This window comes from Kluyveromyces lactis (assembly GCF_000002515.2).
Source record: "Kluyveromyces lactis strain NRRL Y-1140 chromosome B complete sequence".
NCBI lineage: Eukaryota > Fungi > Ascomycota > Saccharomycetes > Saccharomycetales > Saccharomycetaceae > Kluyveromyces > Kluyveromyces lactis.
In genome coordinates, this window is record NC_006038.1 from 887,376 (window position 1) to 908,644 (window position 21,269).

General features: G+C 38.6%; 12 protein-coding genes across 12 annotated transcripts; 6 read left to right on the forward strand and 6 right to left on the reverse strand.

Annotated features, from left to right (window-relative positions):
• Positions 1-100: 100 nt before the first annotated feature.
• Positions 101-1,103, forward strand: MCM21 (Mcm21p; the record flags this gene model as incomplete). The annotated part of the gene is made up of 2 exons (XM_451980.2): positions 101-152; positions 274-1,103. 2 exons carry the CDS (start codon positions 101-103, stop codon positions 1,101-1,103), a joined length of 882 nt encoding a protein of 293 aa, XP_451980.2.
• On the reverse strand, positions 1,093-1,896 carry YFT2 (Yft2p; the record flags this gene model as incomplete). Its single annotated transcript, XM_451981.1, has 1 exon — positions 1,093-1,896. One exon carries the CDS (start codon positions 1,894-1,896, stop codon positions 1,093-1,095), a length of 804 nt encoding a protein of 267 aa, XP_451981.1.
• A 266-nt stretch (positions 1,897-2,162) lies between these two features.
• Positions 2,163-4,358, forward strand: ERG7 (lanosterol synthase ERG7; the record flags this gene model as incomplete). Its single annotated transcript, XM_451982.1, has 1 exon — positions 2,163-4,358. The coding sequence occupies one exon, from the start codon at positions 2,163-2,165 to the stop codon at positions 4,356-4,358; it is 2,196 nt and encodes a 731-aa protein (XP_451982.1).
• A 108-nt stretch (positions 4,359-4,466) lies between these two features.
• On the reverse strand, positions 4,467-6,332 carry SWA2 (auxilin-like protein SWA2; the record flags this gene model as incomplete). Its single annotated transcript, XM_451983.1, has 1 exon — positions 4,467-6,332. One exon carries the CDS (start codon positions 6,330-6,332, stop codon positions 4,467-4,469), a length of 1,866 nt encoding a protein of 621 aa, XP_451983.1.
• A 233-nt stretch (positions 6,333-6,565) lies between these two features.
• Positions 6,566-7,105, reverse strand: KLLA0_B10219g (uncharacterized protein; the record flags this gene model as incomplete). Its single annotated transcript, XM_451984.1, has 1 exon — positions 6,566-7,105. The coding sequence occupies one exon, from the start codon at positions 7,103-7,105 to the stop codon at positions 6,566-6,568; it is 540 nt and encodes a 179-aa protein (XP_451984.1).
• A 1,360-nt stretch (positions 7,106-8,465) lies between these two features.
• Positions 8,466-8,855, forward strand: ATG41 (Atg41p; the record flags this gene model as incomplete). Its single annotated transcript, XM_451985.1, has 1 exon — positions 8,466-8,855. One exon carries the CDS (start codon positions 8,466-8,468, stop codon positions 8,853-8,855), a length of 390 nt encoding a protein of 129 aa, XP_451985.1.
• A 446-nt stretch (positions 8,856-9,301) lies between these two features.
• On the forward strand, positions 9,302-12,541 carry KLLA0_B10263g (uncharacterized protein; the record flags this gene model as incomplete). The annotated part of the gene is made up of 1 exon (XM_451986.1): positions 9,302-12,541. One exon carries the CDS (start codon positions 9,302-9,304, stop codon positions 12,539-12,541), a length of 3,240 nt encoding a protein of 1,079 aa, XP_451986.1.
• Positions 12,542-12,821: 280 nt separating this feature from the next.
• Positions 12,822-13,487, reverse strand: VTI1 (v-SNARE protein VTI1; the record flags this gene model as incomplete). Its single annotated transcript, XM_451987.1, has 1 exon — positions 12,822-13,487. The coding sequence occupies one exon, from the start codon at positions 13,485-13,487 to the stop codon at positions 12,822-12,824; it is 666 nt and encodes a 221-aa protein (XP_451987.1).
• A 703-nt stretch (positions 13,488-14,190) lies between these two features.
• Positions 14,191-14,691, forward strand: YAH1 (adrenodoxin; the record flags this gene model as incomplete). The annotated part of the gene is made up of 1 exon (XM_451988.1): positions 14,191-14,691. One exon carries the CDS (start codon positions 14,191-14,193, stop codon positions 14,689-14,691), a length of 501 nt encoding a protein of 166 aa, XP_451988.1.
• A 624-nt stretch (positions 14,692-15,315) lies between these two features.
• CIK1 (Cik1p) lies at positions 15,316-17,157 on the forward strand (the record flags this gene model as incomplete). The annotated part of the gene is made up of 1 exon (XM_451989.1): positions 15,316-17,157. One exon carries the CDS (start codon positions 15,316-15,318, stop codon positions 17,155-17,157), a length of 1,842 nt encoding a protein of 613 aa, XP_451989.1.
• A 123-nt stretch (positions 17,158-17,280) lies between these two features.
• HFI1 (Hfi1p) lies at positions 17,281-18,579 on the reverse strand (the record flags this gene model as incomplete). Its single annotated transcript, XM_451990.1, has 1 exon — positions 17,281-18,579. The coding sequence occupies one exon, from the start codon at positions 18,577-18,579 to the stop codon at positions 17,281-17,283; it is 1,299 nt and encodes a 432-aa protein (XP_451990.1).
• Positions 18,580-19,283: 704 nt separating this feature from the next.
• Positions 19,284-20,987, reverse strand: KLLA0_B10373g (uncharacterized protein; the record flags this gene model as incomplete). Its single annotated transcript, XM_451991.1, has 1 exon — positions 19,284-20,987. One exon carries the CDS (start codon positions 20,985-20,987, stop codon positions 19,284-19,286), a length of 1,704 nt encoding a protein of 567 aa, XP_451991.1.
• Between the last annotated feature and the right edge of the window lie 282 nt (positions 20,988-21,269).

Genomic DNA, 21,269 nt, shown 5'->3' on the forward strand with positions numbered 1-21,269 from the left:
TTTAGCCGTTTCGAATCTCCATTATCATTTGATAAATCCGTTGATGAAAGAGGGGCGGTAGCATCTGCAATCCTTTGTCCCGCATCTGCAGTGGTTACTAATGGAAGAAACAGAGGCCGTGCAACAAGATATCGAAGCATTGGAAAGAGAGAGTATGTGCAGACTTTGAGATCCTTGGGTAATATTGTTTGATTCCCTATAAGGATCTCGATTGATGATAATCAAGAGATGAGCCTGGTTTACTAACTTTACCGCCGTTCACACTTTGTTCAGTTCAAACCATCAAGATTCAAATAGCAAACGCTCATAGTGGTGCCAGCAAGGATGAGGTAAAGATACCTGATGCATATAAGCAGTTTCTTTCAGAGAATATTAATTTCTCTAATTTGATGAGGAAAGACGAAAATACTACTCTGTCTATAAATTTATCACCAAGAAAGCCCGGTACTACTACAGGTCAGATACAGGGAATAGATTCGTCTATTCGATCTAACTTCGGTGTGTCAAGTGGACACAATGAAGTTGCAGGTTTCAAGTCAATCACAGATTTTGTCCAATGGGAAAATAGTGTACGGCTCATAGGAGTCTCTTTATTCCCAGTGAATTATGACAACATCGAGTTTATGGGTATCAGATTAGAATTATTTGACGAATTGTCTCTCAAATATGACCCACCTTTCTATGTCATTTTGAAACCATCCGTAAAGCGCCTCGGAATTTGGGAATTGTTCAAGCATAATTTACCAAAATACATTAATATCCACCAGCATTGGCAACTAATCACAAAAGATACCGATACTAGTGACTCTAATATCATGAAGTTCGCGAACCTGTGTTATAAAGACCTTTTAAAGGTTCACTCTAGAGTTCAATTTTTCCGTAAGCTTGAGGGAAACTATGTGAATGATAAGCAATATTCATTGCTTCACATCGATAACATGGGGCTGAACGTTTCTTTCAGGCTTGGTGCAGATATAATAAAGATAAAGGTTGACGATGGTGATGACGAGATTATAGACTGTACTTTCAATGGAGAGAAGAATATTTCTTTATTGGGATCTATTTACGGCATAACTAATAGGTTCCAGTCGATTATAATGTAAGGAACTTGTTCACATGTTTGATTCTAGGCAGGATATAATAAATTACCAATAGACAGGAATACCCAAAGGCACATCCCAACACTTTCTCCGGGAATGTGTGATAGTATATTGATGTTATCGTTAGCACATTTATCCAAATGCACAAAACCAGTAAAACAATCCATTGATATTTAGAAGACGGTGAATTCCAGGATATCGTATGTTGGTTCGCATATTGCAGCAAGAGTTTCAACTCCTGCCATAGAGTTAGACTTATGTTTGTTAAGAAACAAAAATGACCACTGATATCAAATCCGCCTACCCAGCTCCCACCTAAAGATCTACATTTCTCTGCAGATTTCGTATCAGAAAGATCGCAGTTTCCTCCCGTCCACACGAAAAGATGGTCGATGAACAAGAAACAGGCCCATAATACCAGGTATACCAAAACAAACTTTATCGAATATACTTTTAGAACTTTCCCAACTTGTTTCAGAAGATCGGGAGAATTACGGTCCTGTTCTCCATTACTAGTGGGTAACAACGATTCCTCGTGCTTCATTCGAACGTATACTTGTAGGCCTATCAATAAACCGAACAATACGTCGAATATGTAGATACCTTTGTAAGCAAATAAATGATTCACTACGTTGCGTCCACCGATCCAGTACCATTCCTTTCTTTCTCTTTCGAGCTCATCTTCACCTATAAGAACCGATATAAAATACCCGAAAATCACAAGAGCTGGATATATGTGCAACCACCAATCACCAGGGACAGGGAACTTGGCCAACACTATTCTATCAGGCCGCATTGGACTTTGTCTTTGTTAACGCCTTCAATCCTTGAGTTCCACAATCCTATTTCTCTATTCCTTTCGAGTAGTGCAACGCCTCGTTCTTCTTCTCAGGTCTTGTCGTTTAAAGTTCCTAACAGGAAAGTTAAACATCTTTTATAGATTTATATATAACGATTATCAACAGATTAGGAAAGACACGTTTAGCCGTTCGGATTCGAGAACATAGATAGTGTTCTTGGCTAATCACTGGAGGTGCTGTATAGCTGTACGGTTTTGTGTTAATGCCAGAACTTTATTCTGAAACTATTGGATTGCCCAGGACGGATCCAAAACGTTGGAGGCTCATCACAGATGACTTGGGAAGACAAACATGGGAATATTTAAGTGAGAATGATAGCAAGAAAGTTCCGCAATCAACTTTTGCACGATGGCTATTGAAATGTGAAGATTTTCCAGAACCGCACCCAGAGATTAATAGCAAGACATCAGGTTTTACTGCTTGGAACGCTGCACATAACGGTGCAAAATTCTTTGAACTTTTGCAGGACCCTGATTCTGGAACATTCCCATGCCAGTATAAGGGTCCAATGTTCATGACAATTGGGTATGTTGTGACGATGTATATTGCCAAGATTGAAATACCTGAGCATGAGAAAGCTGAAATGATTAGGTACGTTGCCAACTATGCACACCCAGTCGATGGGGGATGGGGTTTGCATCATGTCGATAAGTCAACTGTTTTGGGTACTGTACTAAATTATGTCATGATGAGATTGTTAGGTTTACCCAAGGATCACGAAGTTTGTGTTAGAGCAAGGGACACTTTACTCAGGTTAGGAGGTGCCATTGCGTCTCCTCATTGGGCCAAGATATGGTTGTCAATCTTAAATTTGTATAAATGGGAGGGTGTCAACCCAGCCCCACCAGAATTATGGATGTTGCCATACGGATTAAATATTCATCCAGCAAGATGGTGGGTTCATACAAGAGGTATTTATCTTCCGGTGAGTTATTTGTCAAGTACCCAATATAGCTGTGAACTTGATCCCTTGTTGGAAGAAATTAGAACGGAGATTTACACCCAACCGTTCGAGACAATTGATTTCAAGAAACACAGAAATACCGTGTGCGGTGTTGATCTATACTATCCACACACAAAAGTTTTAGACACTATGAATTACTTCATATCTAAGTACGAAAGATACGTTAGACCAAATTGGTTGTTGAAAAAATCCACTAATAGAGTATATGAACTTGTCAAGAAAGAAATTGCAAATACGGATTATCTATGTATTGCACCAGTTAATAATGCCTTTTGTGCAATTGTGACATTGATTGAAGAAGGGAAGGATTCGGAAGAATTTGGTAGATTCCTTTATAGATTCAAGGACGTGTTATTCCATGGACCTCAGGGCCTAACCGTTATGGGGACCAACGGTGTCCAAGTTTGGGATTGTGCATTTTACATTCAGTATATGTTTATGGCAGGTTTGGCTGAATTGCCCGAATTCCATGAAACCATTGTTAGATCGTTTAAGTTCTTATGTCGCTCTCAATTTACTGAGGATTGTGTTGAAGGGAGTTTCAGAGATAAAAGGTTGGGTGCTTGGCCATTTTCCACAAAAACCCAAGGATACACCGTTTCAGATTGTACAGCGGAGGCAATCAAAGCTATCATAATGGTTCTTAATTCCGACAAATATAGAGATGTCTGGGGTGTATATGATACCGAAAAGTTGAAAAACGGCATAGATGTCCTTTTGGGATTGCAAAACTTGTCATCATTTGAATACGGATCCTTCGCTACATATGAGAAGATCAAAGCGCCCTTACTAATGGAAAAATTGAATCCAGCAGAAGTGTTTGGAAATATCATGGTTGAATTCCCATATGTGGAATGTACAGATTCCTCGGTCCTCGGCTTGACGTACTTCCGTCGCTATTTCAATTATCGGAAAAAGGATATCGATCATGCTATTGATTCAGCTATTGCATATATTAAAAAGAGTCAGCAGCCTAATGGTTCTTGGTACGGCTGTTGGGGTATTTGTTACACGTATGCTGGAATGTTCGCCTTAGAAGCGCTAAACACGATTGGAGAAACGTATGAGAATAGCGAAGTTGTTCGTAAAGGGTGTGACTTCTTTGTTACTAAACAGCTTCCTGATGGTGGTTGGTCTGAGAAAATGAAATCTAGTGAACTTCACACATATGTATCGGACAAAGAATCTTACGTTGTACAGACTGCATGGGTGCTCATTGGGTTGATATTAGCAAAATTCCCTGACAAATCAGTTATCGATAGGGCAATTAACCTTTTAAAGCAAAGACAACAACCGTCAGGTGAATGGAAATATGAAGCTGTGGAAGGTGTTTTCAATCATTCATGTGCCATTGAATATCCAAGTTACAGATTTTTGTTCCCAATAAAAGCTCTCGGTCTATATGTAAAAGAATACGGCCACAGTGCAATTTAAATGTGTGTATAGTTTACCGTGGATTTCACAAACAAAGTAATTAAAATCAAGTAATTAAGTGACAAGACTTATGAAGTTTCGTACATATGCAAGATTATAAATAATTTATTAGATGTTGTTTTGGGATTTAAAATATTCCCAAGCCTTATTTAGAATCGTATAAACATTCTCTGCGATCATTATTGTCTCTAAACTTGCATCGGCGGGAATTTTATCTGGATGAGTCTTTGCAATAGCTTTCAAGTAACAAATTTTAACTTTCTTGGTCATGACTAAATCCTGCGGTGAAACTTCCTTCCAAGATGCCCACCACAGAAGAGGCTCTAAATTGGCCAAAAGATATCTTAGATCGTTTTCATTGTTTTTAGTCCACTCGCTGATCTTTTCATCAACTTTATCACGAAGTCTTAACCGCTCCTCTTCTTCTTCCTCTTGTTTTTTGTTTTCTTCCTTAACTCTGTTCACAGCTACTGTATCTGCAGATATGCTCGTTTTGGAGCGAACTGGAATGGTTGGAGAAGATATTTTTTCCTTCGCCGGTTTGAACTTCTCTGGATTCACGATCTTTTCGCACCTTCGCTTACCGTCCATCACTTTTTGTTCTGTGATGCCATTTGAGATTAAATTTGCATATAAAGACAGAGCCTTTTCGTAGTTTTCCAAATGTTCCTGTATTTCAGCGTGTTTTAACTGAATCTTATTGATCATTTGCTTGAATGTTCTTTCTGGTACACTGTGTTCAATGATATCTGAAGCGTTTGGAGCAAGGTCTGAAAGATCCAAGGCCAGCTTGACAGATTCCAAAGCCTTTGAATTTTCTCCAAGCTTCAATTGGCACGAAACGATGTTAGACAAGGATATAATTCGAAGCGGATGTTTGAATGGTAATGTGTTGAATGATTTTTCAAATTCCAGTAAAGCATTGTGGTAGTCTCCTGATGAAAAATACTTAACACCGTTGTTCTTGAACTCGTTGAAACTAGTTAATTCAAAGTCTGATATCCTGTGCTGAGGAGATGCAGATGTCTGCGGTGCTGCACCAAAATCAACCAAAGTTTCCTGATTAATAACGGATGCTGTATCTTGATTTTCCACAGATACAGGCGGTGGTGCTGAAGAAGCATTATTTATGGATAGTTGATGAATTGATGGAAGCTCCGGACTTGGCTGAGGTGATGTACGTTCGGATTGGAATTGCATTGAATGAGGCCTCGAATGAGGCCTCGTATAGTCTCTTCTCAGCGGTATATCATCACTGAATTGACTTCTTTGTGAAGAATTCGCGTACTGAGGCTGTAATGTTGGTTTTAATTTATCTTCGATGAATTCTTTCCCCATGTTGAATAAGTTTGATGCCACTGATATAAAAGCTGGTGAAGAATCTCTAGATTCCTGTTTTCGTAGTTGTTGTTGTCCAAAATCGTTATTTACATTGGATCTCGATTGTTTCCTTTTCTTCTGTGATTCGATTAACTCTTCGTACATGATACCTTTGTCGTAATAATGAACAGCTTTATCAAAACTTAACCCTAAGGACATTAATCTTGCGATTTCCATATCTTTCACTTCATCGACTAAAGGTTGAGGTTCCGGAATTGGATCAGGTTGTGGTTGAACTAAATCAACATGCGGTGTAGAATTGAAGGACTCGAAGGCCAGATCGAAGTCATCCTTTTCGGTCGCTGTTGATGGTGCAACCTGCGAAGGTGATTCCCGTAATGGTGTAACTTGTGATGGAGCAGCCAATAGATCATCGAAAAAATCTTGGGAAGCAGTCATTGAAGTGATACTGATTGATTCCGGAGTTTTTGATGGCACATTGGATGGACTTTTCCTCGATAGGGGAGAAGTTAATGCAGAGTGACTTGAGAGTAGATCGTTCAAAGAAGCATTCTTATTTGCACTGGAATTGTTTCCAGTAGAGGAATTAACCCCTTTAAAAGAAGATAATAAGTCAGCAAATGGATCTGACATTGCAAATGCACTGTTTATACGACGTGATGGGAATAGTTCAAGATTGTGCAAAGCTTTATCGCTCTCTATATGGGGTCTCTTTAATCATAGTGAAGTTGGAAGAGGTTGTTTTTTTTTAGGTTTCGTTTCCTGTAACAAATTGTATAAAATTATGAGAGTTGATTACATAAAACTGTAAGTGAACAACGGCAGCAGCGAAGAGAGATGAGAGGTAGCGGTCTATGGACAGGTGTTTAAACCATGTTATGCGGGGAACATGCACGATTGGCTTCTTTTTCGACTTGCTCTACAGAGGCTTCGTCATCAGCAAAAAAATAGCATGGGGACTCGTCTCTGTGAATCTTTTCTAGTGGGATGACATGACGAGGGTAGAAAAAATGTTTAACGGTAGACAACAAACTCTTATGTTTGTCTATGGGGTTTGGGAACATCACACCTGACTCTTGTTCATGTTTTTGTAGTCTATGCAGTTTCATTTCTTTCTCGTACAGATCACAGGCTTGTTGGATGTATTGGTCCTGCTGTTCGGGAGTCAATTTATCCTGGTAATCGGCAATTGAGATCCAAAGAGATTTTGGCGTAGGTGGTGGTGTATATGGGTTGAAGAAGTAGTATATTCCGAAAATGAAGGATACGACAGCGATTAGGACGAGAGTAACGACAAAACAGAGGAAAATGAATCCGCCGACGTTTTCTGGGTCATGGAACCATTTTGCAATGGCGTGAGGCTGGGTACTGTCGGGAAATCGTAACTCGTTATCAATTGATGGCATGTTATTGGTGGCAGTACTTACTAGTAATACTTGAGGGAGTGGTGATATCCCAAAAGTATCATAGCGGAGACAGAGAATGTTGTTGAGGGCTGGATCAGCCTTTATATAATTTTCGCAGCCGTTCTGGGACTGAGAGAACTGGGTTACAGGGGTCTTTTATGTTCTTTGGAAACTGTATGACCATCAGAGCTATAGAAACGCACTCGAGAGAGTGCGTTTCGTTTGGTTTCCCGACATATCTTATATACATACCACTGACGCGCGACAGAAAATAGTCAATTGAGTCACGTGGTCATTATCATTCCTTGGCACCACGTGATAGGCGATTAGTTTGCCAGTCCAATTACTAATGAATTTACAAATGTAAACAGAGGATGAGTCAGGGGGCGGGAGGAGGCGAAGCAGTCACGGTCATTGTGACCGTCACTGCTCGAGGTCACGATGACTGACTGACAGACTGACTGACTCAAGTCAGTCAGTCTGTCAGTCAGATCCAGTCACAAAACAGTTACCCGGAGAAAGATTGTGTGACTCCATGCCACAGTTTTCTTCCCACGTGACCTTTAAACCGGATAACCCACCAAACGAAAATTGCCCATGCCAAGCAACAAACACCGCAAAAACTAAAACACCTCGTTTGCTCAGGGTGCACAACGTTAACGGACCCAGGTTTGCTTGCAGTTTAGAGGTTAACCGTTGAAACCTTCCCAAGAAAAAATTTTCTCCGTCCCCCGCTAGCACACCTGAAACATGCTCCGCCTGGGGGGGACGGACCATCGGTTCACTCTGTAACACTCTGTGTTACATAATAAACTACATGAAAGATCGTCCCAAGTCCCATTACGGCAACTAAGTAAAGGTTATCCAGGGTTATCCAAAGTTATCCAACGTTATTCAAGGTCATTTCAGACTACAGGTTTCCGCCTCACGTGTAATGTCTGCACCTTGCTCTGGCATGTTTTCAGAGGTGTGGTTTTTCTTTCTTTTAGGCCTTGCTGGGTCATTCTAACAACTTCTTTGGGCCTTGAGAAAATTTTAAAGTTTTGGGCAGTCATGCGCAGACATGGGCCCAAAAAATAGAAAGTGACTAATCTCTCTCAGTGTGGTGGTGGTGGTGGATATTGTGTGTGTCATTTTGTTGACTTGTTGACTTTTCCTCATTGCACCTAGGAATGACTATTCGGTGATCCAGGTGTGTGATTCATAATTGCAGGTATGTGACGTGAATGTGTATATAAGATGTGTATATAAAGATGTATAAGTCTGGTTAAGTAATGATACCTCTTTTCTATTGAAACCTAACACTTGCTAGCTACAACCAACCAAACAATCAATCAATCAAAGATACATATATCCAACAATGGACGCTGAAGAAGTTTTCGCATGCTCTCTAAGAGAGTCGTACTGTGATACGACCGATTACACATTTGTTAAACCACCACTATTATCTCACACTCCAGATTTGGACGAAGAGGATTCCACCTCTTTCTCTCAATTCTACGACAATTTGGACTCAGACCTAAACAATTCACACCTGATACATACCCCATTGTTATATTCGGTGGATCCGTCCACTAGCTTCCTAGACGACGAAATGTTCTCTCTAGATCAGGATACCGCTACGTCTACTTTGTCAAAGCCAAGATCAGAAAATCAAAAGGCAATTGTGATACAGGATTCGATAGGTACAGATACAGGATTCTCTACTGTGCCTCAAGACAACTACAGGATATGGCTAGAAAAATTCTAAACCACTGTGGTCTTCCCCTTACAACTCCCATTAGCATTGAATTCTGACATACCTTTAACTAATTACCTTTTGCATTAACAAACATTATCGCTGGCCTTTTTTTTTTTTTTTTCCTTTTCTAGAACTATAACGATTAGATTATACACTATGTAGCATTCTTTAGTATCAATTTCATACATCTGTGTTTCTTTGATTTCTGATGATATTTCCCCAGGTTTCCCTTCTCTCTTTGTGTTTCTTCTTCTTCGTTTCCCTGTGCCTCTTTTAAGGGTAGCGTTCGATTCCATTTTCAAGGACTTGAAATAAAGACAAAATAAAATGTAAATAAAAAGCATATACCTTCGAGGGATTTACAATATATAATTGCCAATATATATATATTCATTCTTTCTCTTTCTTCCTGTCACTTGCAAGTGTCAAGCAGCTTTCGATTCTCCGGGTTAGAAATGTCAAACGGAATGACTACTGAGGAGAGAAGGTTACTTCAGAACAAAAACAAAGAGAAGTACTGGTTGAAATGGGGTCCGTATCTATCAGAGAGAAGTTGGGCTACTGTTAAAGAGGATTATTCCCATGATGGTGACGCTTGGTCGTTTTTCCCCTTCGAACATGCTAATAGTAGAGTATTCAGATGGGGCGAAGATGGGTTGTTTGGTGTTTCTGATAACAGACAGCTTATCTGTTGTAACGTTGCGGTTTGGAACGGCAAGGATTCAATCTTAAAGGAAAGAATGTACGGACTCACTAGTCATCAGGGGAACCATGGTGAAGATGGTAAAGAATTGTACTATTATGTGGATAATTTACCTTCGCATGCTTATATGAAGGCTATTTATAAATACCCTTTCAATAAACCTTACCCCTATGAGGAATTGGTAGCTAGGAATTCGGAATTGGGATTCGAAGATCAAGAATTCGAGATTTACGAAATCGATGGTTTGTTTAAGGAAAAGGACACTGGAGATACCCCATATTTCGATATCGTGTATGAAATGGCCAAGGATGACGATAATCCTAACGATTTGAGTTTTAGAATCACAGCTTATAATCGTAGTACCTCGAAGACAGGGGAATTATATATTTCACCACAAGTGTTTTTCAGAAATACTTGGTCCTGGAACGAAACCGATCGTGTTAAGCCTCATCTAGAGAAATCTGGTAATAACTTTGTTACTTTGTCCACAGAGAAATATGGGACCACTTACGCGATTTTTGCCCCTTCACCGGGTGAGTTTGACGACGGAGAAGATGATCATCCGACTACAGTTGCTACTAATGGTGTTGATGACGATCAAGGTATCCTAGATGTGGAACCGGAGTTGTTGTTCACAGAAAACGAATCGAATTGGAAGAAATTGTTTGATTCAAAGGAAAACCCCACCCCTTATACCAAGGATGCCTTCAACGAATATATCGTCAATAAGGATACCGAGGCAGTAAATCCGAAGAATGAAGGTACCAAGGCATGTGGTGTTTACCACTTTCCCAAGGTTCCCCCTGGTGAATACGTCACTGTAAGATATAAGTTGACTGATACCAGGTTACCGATGTTCGAAGATGAAATGGTTATCGACGAAGATGACTTTGACAGTCTTTTCGATAGGCGTGAACAGGAAGCGGATAACTTCTACTGGAGAGTCACTCCGGCTCCGATCCCAGAATCTCTGAGAGCGGTGCAAAGACAAGCTTTTGCCGGATTGCTTTGGTCAAAACAATTCTATCATTTCGTGCAAGACGAATGGTACTGCGGTGATCCACTGCAAAAGCCTCCTCCACCAAAGAACCGTGCAAATGGGAGAAACAAGGATTGGAAACATATGTATGCTGAAGATATATTATCCTTGCCAGATAAGTGGGAATATCCATTCTTTGCTTCTTGGGACACCGCGTTTCATTGTATCCCATTAGCTATGATAGACCCTGAATTTGCAAAGAAACAATTGGATATTTTTACGAGAGAATGGTACATGCATCCTAACGGACAAATTCCTGCTTATGAATGGAATTTTAGTGATGTAAATCCTCCAGTTCATGCATGGGCTGTGTACCGTGTTTTCAAGATTGAAAGAAATATGTATGGCCGTGAGGATAGAGTGTTCTTGGAAAGAGTATTCCAAAAACTTTTGTTGAACTTCACATGGTGGGTTAACCGCAAAGATCATGACGGTAACAACGTCTTTGAAGGTGGATTTTTAGGATTGGATAATATTGGTATCTTCAATAGATCAGAACCTTTGCCAACAGGTGGAACATTGGAACAGGCAGACTCGACTGGTTGGATGGCATTCTTCTCATTGCAAATGTTAAATATCGCATTAGAACTTGCAAAGGAAAATCCTGTCTATGAAGACATTGCCACTAAGTTTTTCGAACACTTTTTGTACATCAGTGATTCTATGTCCTTCAAATTCGAAAAGAATAGTGCAGACAACTTCAAAGAGGAAGTCAAAGAAAGTTTGTGGAATGAAGAAGACCAATTCTATTACGATGCCATTTCTTGGGGTGAACCATTTAAGCAACAACTACCAATCAGGTCTCTCGTTGGTTTAATTCCATTGTATGCTTGTATGACTTTGGAACCGAGAATCTTAGATAAGTTCCCTGGCTTTAAGAAACGTATTGACTGGTTCCTTTCCAATAGAAGTGCCATGTTTGATAGAAATATTGCTTCTATGGAAAAAAGAGGTATCGGTGAGAGACTTCTATTAGCTCTTGTTAATGAAGATCGGTTAAAAGCCATCTTATCTAGGATGCTCGATGAAACTGAGTTCTTATCCGATTACGGTATAAGATCTCTATCTAAATACCATGAAACCCACCCATTCTCTATGTCCGTTAACGGTGAACAATACGAAGTCAAATATTTACCAGGTGAATCAAACTCAGGTATGTTTGGTGGTAACTCCAATTGGAGAGGGCCTGTTTGGTTCCCTACAAATTTCTTGCTTGTCGAGTCATTGCAAAGGTTTTTTTTGTACTATGGTCCTGACTTCAAAGTCGAGTGTCCAACGGGGTCTGGCGAGTTCCTAAACTTGGCCCAAGTGGCAGAAGAACTTCAGCATAGATTAATTCATTTATTCATCCCCGATGCCGAAGGCCAAAGAGCTGTATATCATGGTGAATACAGTGAGTTTTTGTCTAAGGATCCTAATTTCGAGGAACTAATTCCTTTCTATGAATATTTCGACGGTGATACTGGTAGGGGCTTGGGTGCAAGCCATCAGTGTGGCTGGACTGCGCTAGTGGCTAAATGGATTCATGACACAGGTTTATCATGTGTCAGGTTGCCTAGAACTCCTAGATCATCTGTCACTCTGTCCAATTTAGACAAAACTCAAGTCGATTCATTGTTAAACGAATTAAAGCCTAACATGCCACGTAAAATTGCAAGGCGTAAGAGTTCCAAGTCGTTAATTAACTTAACAGCTACGCAACTTGAGTTGACAGAAGAGGAGAAATATCTACATTGTATTGGTAGCACAAGACGTGAATCTGCAAAACTTGCTCAGCGCTCCGGAAGCATCATCAGTAGCGAAGAAGACGATGAAGAAGGTGTGACCTTCGAGAAACTGAAACAGAACCAGTTAGCCGAAGAAGAATCACGTCTAGTAAATGAATTAAGGAGGCGTCTATCTCATACCACTATCAATTCAGCTGATGAAGATGAATTAGAATGTCTTCCATGAACAGCGCTATGCTATTCTGACCGGCCTTTTTCCATCACTATTACTATCATTATCATTATTATTTTTATTATTATTATTTCTTATATCGTTCTTATTTTATATACAACTAGATAAGTATTCAAAATCAGATATCATTTATACACGGTAAATTGTATTCTTCTCATGAGAGTATAAAATTATACCACAAGGGTCAAAATTAAAATTATATAAATTCATTACTATAGCTATTCTGCTTAAACTTGCATTGAGACTGAACTAAAAGACGCAGAGAAATCGATTACTATTTGAATTTGGAGAATATCACTAACAAGATAAGTAGTATCAAAACCGCTATTATTGCGTAAGAAATGAACTTATTGGCTATGAGTCTTCTAGTCATGGTTTTCAAAGTGCGAATACTCTTGTCGACGTACGAATCAGCATGGAACAAAGTTTGTCTTGCATTCTCCAATGTTTCTCTTTGAGATCTCAAATCCATCATTATCTGTGCACCAACGTTCTCAGTCTCGGATGCCAGTCTTGTAGCATCCTGTAATTTATCACCAGAACGTTGTAAAAGCGCATGGTTCGATAAAAGCTGTTGCCTTTGTTCATCATTATCGAAGTGGCGACCTTCAAGTAACTTATTCCTATCGCTTTCTTGCACCAATTGCTTTAAAGGATCCTTAATTTCATTCTGACACTGTCTCTTATAATCTCTGATCTTTGCTTTATAAGATGCCCTTGTCTTAGAATCCAACGAGTTCCCTGTATTATTCAACTCTATTTCCATTTGATCCACTAATTCTAAAGATTCATCATGGTACTGTTGAATTTGTAAAAGTATATCCGATTTTCCACCTTTTAAAACAGCACCGGCATCATTCTTAGCATTAGCAAGCAAAACCTTCGCCTGGTTTATAGCGACTTGACATTCAGATTCATAGTTCTGCAATAATGAGGACATCCTGATAAAATAATATGGTTCAGAACCTTCCTTTTTATATTATCTCTTCCCGAATTTCACAACCTAAAGGAAATTTAAGGTTTGAATGTAAACTTGCAGGCCAATGTACGTCTGAAGTAGGCCCCGTTACCAGCTATAACAGCTTAATCACCAGGCCTGCTTTTCGTTGATTCCTAACATTAACTTGAACTCATGGGAGAAGCTTCAATAAAGGGAATAGAAAGAAAAAGAAAGAAAAATACATTGTTCACGTGACTTTGATTGAGTCATGTAAAGACCAGTATCTAGATAAGGGCAAACAATCATTTTGAACCACATCCGCCAAATCCGCGGAAGACCGAGGTGGAATCAGGCCCAGAAACGGTCTGTTTTTTTTGTCTTTGGTTTCATTTCATACCGGCGTTTTCATGAACACTGACAAATTGGGAAAAATCCGATGAGATTCAATAATTGAATGATTAACAATAAGCATTTGCCAATTTCGATGTGAACTGAAGGGAGAACTAGATATAAAGCAACCTTTTTTTGCCAAATAAAAGCTACTTAAGAATCAGAGTTGATAAAAGTTCAGGACAGCTTTTTTTCTCATTGTGGTATAGCAGACGGAAAGGGTCTTTGGTTTCCTTTTAGTAACACTTATCGTTGTTGTTTGTGAATTATTTTTAATCATCCATATCTATTTGGAAAAACTCCTGTATAATCAATGATCAGAGGAATATTGACTAGACAAGCTGGGCATCTGAACCAGTTAAGAGCCAGAAGCATTACTTCTCCTAGCATCTCTCACAACATATGGTTAGCCCGTACAAATTTGTCATGGAAGAGATACCATGGACATTTACATAAACCGAAACCGGGAGAAGAGTTGCATGTGACATTCATATTGAAGGATGGAACACAAAAGACTTTTGAAGTGGCAGAAGGGGACTCTCTCTTGGATATAGCTCAAGGCCATAATCTAGATATGGAGGGTGCCTGTGGTGGTTCTTGTGCTTGTTCGACCTGTCACGTGATTGTGGACCCAGACTATTACGACGCATTAGAAGAACCTGACGATGATGAAAATGATATGTTGGATTTGGCTTACGGGTTAACTGAGACAAGTAGATTGGGATGTTGCATTAAAATGAATAAGGATATCGATGGTATCAGAGTCGCTCTTCCTTCAATGACAAGAAATGTTTCATCTTCAGACTTCGAATAGAGAGAATGACTAAACTGAATTCAGTCATCATATGAAAAGAGACAGCTTTAGATCTTTCTTTTTTTCCCAACAGGGGAAGCATGACATGAGTGACACCAGTTGCATTACCTGTAAATAGGAGCAATCAACCAAGCTCGTTCGCAGTCCATTATCATTATTATTATTTATCATGCATCAGTAAAAGTTTCCCCACGCTGTGTACCGGTGCTATCTATGCACAATACATACATAGTTAAAGGTATTTTACTGTTACCCGGTTACCATATCGTCTTTCACATAAAGAAAAGATATATTTGTTGTCCACGTGACTTTCAAATGACATTTTACGTATTCATCGCTTTTTTTGTAAACATAAACAAATAGACTGTATGAGAAAAGCTTGAAACATCAACAGTTGTTCAGAACAGGTTTTGGGTTCGGTTTCAGGTGTGTCTCACCTGTGTATCACTGATTTCAAATTGGGCCGTGCGTTTGTTACTGTAACTACCGAGATAACGGGCGCCTTAATTTTCTTCTTTTTATTCAATTACCTGATTTTAAGGTAGGCATTATATTACGATTGCGGCGACAATCCTGATCAGAGCTTGTCAAGTCAATGCTATTGATGAACAGTGACCTTTTGTTATGAATGAGACTCGAATTCCATCTATAAATTCAAGAAAACGGCAGAAGCCGTTTTCTTCAGGTTCTGTGTCTGGACAGAAGAAGCATCATCCTGTGCTAGCAAATATAACGAATATGGTGACCACTACAGGAACAACGACAGTAGCTAACAGTAGCGGTTCGAAGAAGGAGCAATTTGCTCCTTCATATCAAACGAAGAGTCAAAGTACGAATATGAGACTATTGAACAAATATTTTTATGGGGATCCCAACGTTATTGAGGAGGTTAAGAAAAGAGAGAGAAAAGCTTTAAAAGATATTCACTTGTTTACTAAACAGATTGAGGAAACGGATTCTCGGTTGGAATCCCTTACTTCTGAGGTTATCCCGCAGCTCAAATACAATTTGAACAAAAGATCCATCATTTTCAAGCACTTGAAACAAGAGACCATGGTGATGCAGGAACAATTATATCAGTTGAAGAACGATTGTGAGCTAAAGAAGAAAAACCATGAGCTGATAACTAACAACTTGAATTTAGAGCATTCTATAAATATACAAGAAGTGATAAATCAATGGCAGCTGAAAATATCTGATAAAAGACACATCTGGGAACTTGAGTTACAAAAATTAAAACAAACTAAACCTGATCCGGCTGTCCTTAAAGAAATCGAAGAGTTAAGCACAGATAAAGCGATCATAGAGAATGATTTAAAAGATTTGAAACGTAAAAACCATGAACAAATTCAATCATATGAGAATGAATTAAAATTACGATTGGAAAAGTTCAAAGAAGATAAAAAGGAACCGCTGATAGCATCCATAGAAGAAAACAAAAAACTAAAGATTAAGATAAATGATCTGAAGGCAACTCAGGAAGCACTACGAGATAAAATTCGAAATAGTGTTGATACTGAACTTTCCTTACAAGAAATTATTAAAAATAAAAGATTGGAGCTACAAACGTTAGAAGCTTCATTGGAGCCGGTAGAGGAGAAACTTAACCAACTTCAATTGAGATATAAATCAGAGAAAGATACCACTGATGAAGTTAAAGCCAAAGCTAAATTAGCAGAAGCGGAATACAATAAAAATTATGATAGAATGGAACAAGAGCAATCGCAAAGAAGAATCCTGGAAAACACAATAGATGAGTTGGATGGTCACATTCGTTGTTTTGCATATCTTAATTACGACGAACTTAATGACTATGCAGTAGACTATATGAACAAATGTATTATCGGAGATACAGATGTGTTTTACTTTAGCAGAATTCTTCCGAGAGACTTAGTATCACCTTCAAACCTTTTCAATAATGAATGCTTCACCTTCGTCGATTCGTGCTTAAAGAGTAAGAAAAGTTGTAATATTATATCAATAAACGATGATTTGAGGAAAGATTTCCTACGAACGATAAATGAACGATTTTTGAAATCCAAAGTTCTTGTTCAGATGGTTGTATTGAACGACAGTGACCTTTCGAAGGATTTATTAAATTCTGAGGATTCTGATTTATCCGCTGTCATTGACGAAAAATGTATTGATTTCCATTCTAAAAGACTACCGATTGAAGAAGTGAATAATTTTATACTTCCCGATTTCAGAGGAATTCATGTTATGAAATTTGAAGTCTTCGATAAAGAAGATGATTTTGAAAGCATATTTTTCATCCAAGCACCTACTAAGGAAATTCAGAAAATGAATGCGATTGATATCACAAAGACGGCTGTCAGCCCAGTCTCGACCTTCTTGCAATCGTTATTATTAAGACTTGAATCCTTAATAATATTCAATTTTGATACACCAGATTCCTCATTATTACAATTATCACAAACTTTACATAAACTACCAAATCCGAAATAGTAGTCATATTCCCTGTCTATAAATTCTACAAAAAAATGAAAGCGTGGAAATTGTTCGATTAAATCAATCAGAAGAGTGACTTTTGGCTCCTTCAATTGAGAATATTCGCAATACTGTTAGTCATTATTTCTTTGTAAGAATATCTTTAATTAGCCAGTTAAGCTCTTCCCGGCTTCCCATATTCTTTTCGTCAAGGGGAGTGAAGTTAGGCTTTTCCCGTTTATAATGAAATAGATCATCGACAGGACTTTTGAAATGAACGATCTCATCGTCATTTACCAACCCATTTGTAGTTAATCCAAGGTATGCACCTGTTGGATCAACAACGTTGGGGAATATCGTGAACGAGTCCAAAGCGTCTTCATTTGTAATGGATACAGTTCTGTTACCAGTAATATCCTTCGCTTTATCACTCTCAGTCTTACTATTTGCTAACGCACTAGATGCTTGTTGGAACCCGTCATCGTTTAGGTCGTAGAAGTCCGAGTATTTCTTTTCTCTGTATCTTACTGTATCTATGGTGGATTCAATAATTGTCTTGAGATAATACTCTAATGCAAGTGATACGATATCAACACATCGCGAATCTATCTGTCCAACAATTCCATTTTCTCTTGCAATTCCTAGCATTCGAAGATAAAGAGACTCATTATCCGGTAAAACATATGACTCGGTAGAAAGTTGTGTTTTGAAACCATTCATGATCTTTTGGGACCATTCCTGTGGGCCCTTCAGATCTTGTTGCTGAATTCTCTTGGCAGTTTCCTGGTTGAAGACGCAAGGTAATTTCGGTATCTGTCTCAATCTAGCCTGTAGCACTGAACATAATACAAATCCTCGTTTTCCTGCTTCCTTTGTTATCATTTTTAATCGTTGTCTATCCGATAACGGTAGGGAAACAACAATTTTTTTGTATAATTCGATCTGCGAGTTGGGCTTGTTTGATCTTCTCTTATTCTGTTGTTGAGAACCGTTCTGGAACCCCCATTTCGATGATTGTGGATCATCGTCGGTGGTTTCTCTAAGAGAATTAGTGAATATCGATAGTAAAAGTTGGTTATGCAATCGTATTAAATCTCTTGGTTTAATATTCGGCTGTTCTTGGGTAGGTTTAAATAGTAAGTCTAATTCATTGACCAATTCCTTTCTGGACAATTTTCCGAGTATGAATAACGAAATCACTCTGGCATATTTCGCCCAATGCTCTTTGCTTAAAACTTCATTAAATTCATTAATCATAGATTCAATATCCAATCGCTTATCCTGAGGAAACCCAACGTTTCCTCCACCATTGTTATTACTGGTTTTGCTGATTTCCTTCACCGAATTGGTATTGTTGTTCTGATGGTTGCTATTAATACCAATATCTTCATGAATTGTCGGCGTACCACCTGTTGCAACTGTTGGCGTTGATACAGACATTCTCGGTCACGTGATTCGATATGCCTTTTATTTTTGACAGCGTTCTAAAATAAACCAAAGTAGAAATAAACCGCAGTAGCCAGAGACGAAAATTGACCAGTGGAGGGTTTCAAAATGAGCGGTAACCACGGCTAAATTGTCACCTTTTTTCAGATTATCAGTAATTACTTATCAATGCACAGTCAGTGCACAGTCAAAATCCGAATGAAGTACCTTGTTGTCCGTCAAATAGGGCGGCTTTCTCTTTCCTGAACTCGCTAATCTCATCCATCCTATACAATTTCATTCGATTTTCTGATTTCTTCATTTTCAAACGGAAAACTAAAACCGAAATTCGATTGGAAAGGCGAAGTGAGGGTAATTCCAAATAGTACTCAGTAATACGACGCGTAATGGGTATATGAGATATGGCTTTTGAGGAAATGAACACTATGGTTTGCTAACTTGCTGTCTACTGTAATATACTTTGACCACTGATACCACTCCTGGAACGGAATTGTCAATAGTATTCTGGCTATTCAATTACATCCTTAAGTATCGAAATTCCACTTTTATTCATTAATGTGATGAAATCACTCGACACTTCAAGAAAGAATCTGTCACGAGACAAATTGTTTCCGAATTGGTGATAAATGATTACTGACATTCTCGACTATTTATTAAATATTATTTATTAGATACTTGTGTTTGTGAGGTGAGGATATTCAGAAACCTAAGCTGTTATAACTTGGCGGAGAGCAGCTAGATGAAGTTGAAGGAATGTATATCAGAGATGAATTATTTGTTTGATCAAATTCACTACCAATGGAAACGGGCATGGCTTTACCATCCATAGCTGGTTCGTAAGCTGGTAAATGCAAGCTGGAACCCATATTTTTATCAATTATCATAACGGGCACCTTGAAATTAATGTTAATACGTCTTGTTTTGTCAGGAAAAGTGCCGTTAGTACAATCTTCCAGAGATGTACCAGCAGTTATCTTTAAATGATGGGTAATCTTAAGTTTAAAACGTTTCTCAGTTGAGTTCCTCCTGCTTAACCTTAACCTTGATTCCTCACAGTAGTATGGCAAGATCTTAGTCATTAAGGAACTTGTTTTAGAGTTTGTGTTAATTACAAGTTCTTCGAATTTAGCAGTTACCAGCTTCGATTCGTTATCATTTGGAGTGGGAAAATAATGACCCAAATGGACGGTATTAGTTTGGATATACGATTTCTTCAAGGGTGTAATGCCATCTGATTTGAGGCATGGTATCAGAACAAGCTGCACTAGGGAAACTGTGACCTTGGTGACTTTAGCTCCCATTTTCGTCAGAAAATTAAACTGACAGTGAAATGGACAGTTTAGTTCAATCAGCTTAGAAGATATGAAAAAATCATAATCTAAGAACCCTTCGTCATAAGTTCCCTGTGAACTGATTGATTCATATTTTAAAAGTGATGATGGGGACAACGTCTTAGTGATCAGAAATTTATGCGTTAAAAAGATAGTTTCTGAGAACTTAGAAGCTAATTGGGTATTACAATAGTTATTAATTGAAGAGGTACCATTAAATGGTGGTAACACAGTCATTAAAGTTTCGATTCTGTAAGATGTTGCACCAACCAGTGAATCAAACGAAGAATGATAATTGAAGGGATCCAAAATGAATGTGAATGGAATGATATATGTACCTTTCGTCAACACCATAGGGAATTTTTCAAAGCATGAGATCTCATCAGTGACAAAAGGTTTGAAAGAACTGAAATTGTCACTAGAATTATCTTTCAAGAGTCTAACCGATCTATCTTTTTTCTTTTGAACGTAGAAAAGGTCATCTTCTGTATCGTCGGAATCTGTTAGGTCATTTTGAGTTTGGCCCTTATTCGACCCCAAAACACAGATATACTCCCTTGAGTAACCGTTCAATCTCACTTTCAAATCTTGGACTATCAAAGACGTAGATTTCACAGTAATGACTAATTTCCCTGTCAACGAAGCCTTATAGTTGGATAATTCTTCTTCTTCACCTGGATAACGGTTCAAATCCATTAAAGAGGTATGCGATCTTAAATCCTCTTTCAAACCAGGTAAGTATACAGTATCGTTATCCAAGACTAACTCAACCCTCATGGTGTTCGAATCATGAATTTTTTTGGTCGGATTCAGTGATTCATCAAATGCATTATATAGGAAGGATGATGATACATTAACGTTCTGCCTTTTAAGGCTCTTCAATGAAATAATTGGCCGAGAGGACCCACCAGAATTGTTATCCCCACCGTTAAAGGGATTAATTTTCGGTCCTGCTGGAGAGATTCTTTGGTCAAGCACAACGGGCAGATGGTTTAAATCGTCGTTCTGATTATAAGCCGGAGGCTTTTTGTAGTCACATGACCCTGATAAACTGAGCTTACGGAAAAACATTATTTTTCCGTGGTTTTCAGGCGCGTATCTGTCGTCGGTCAAATTATGTGTTCTGCCAGATTTGTGGTATAACAGATTGTGAGTGGGGAAAGAAGAAATCAGTAACACCCAGAAGGGGCAAGATGGCGAAAATACTTATAAGGAAATTAAAGTAGGTGAACCAGAAGGCAAATGAGAAGAGAAGACGCGAAAACGCGTTAGTTTATATAATGCCAATTTCTGATCCAGATTTGTAGGACAATGAATCAGATTACACAAAGTGATGATTTGTCATACTCCGCA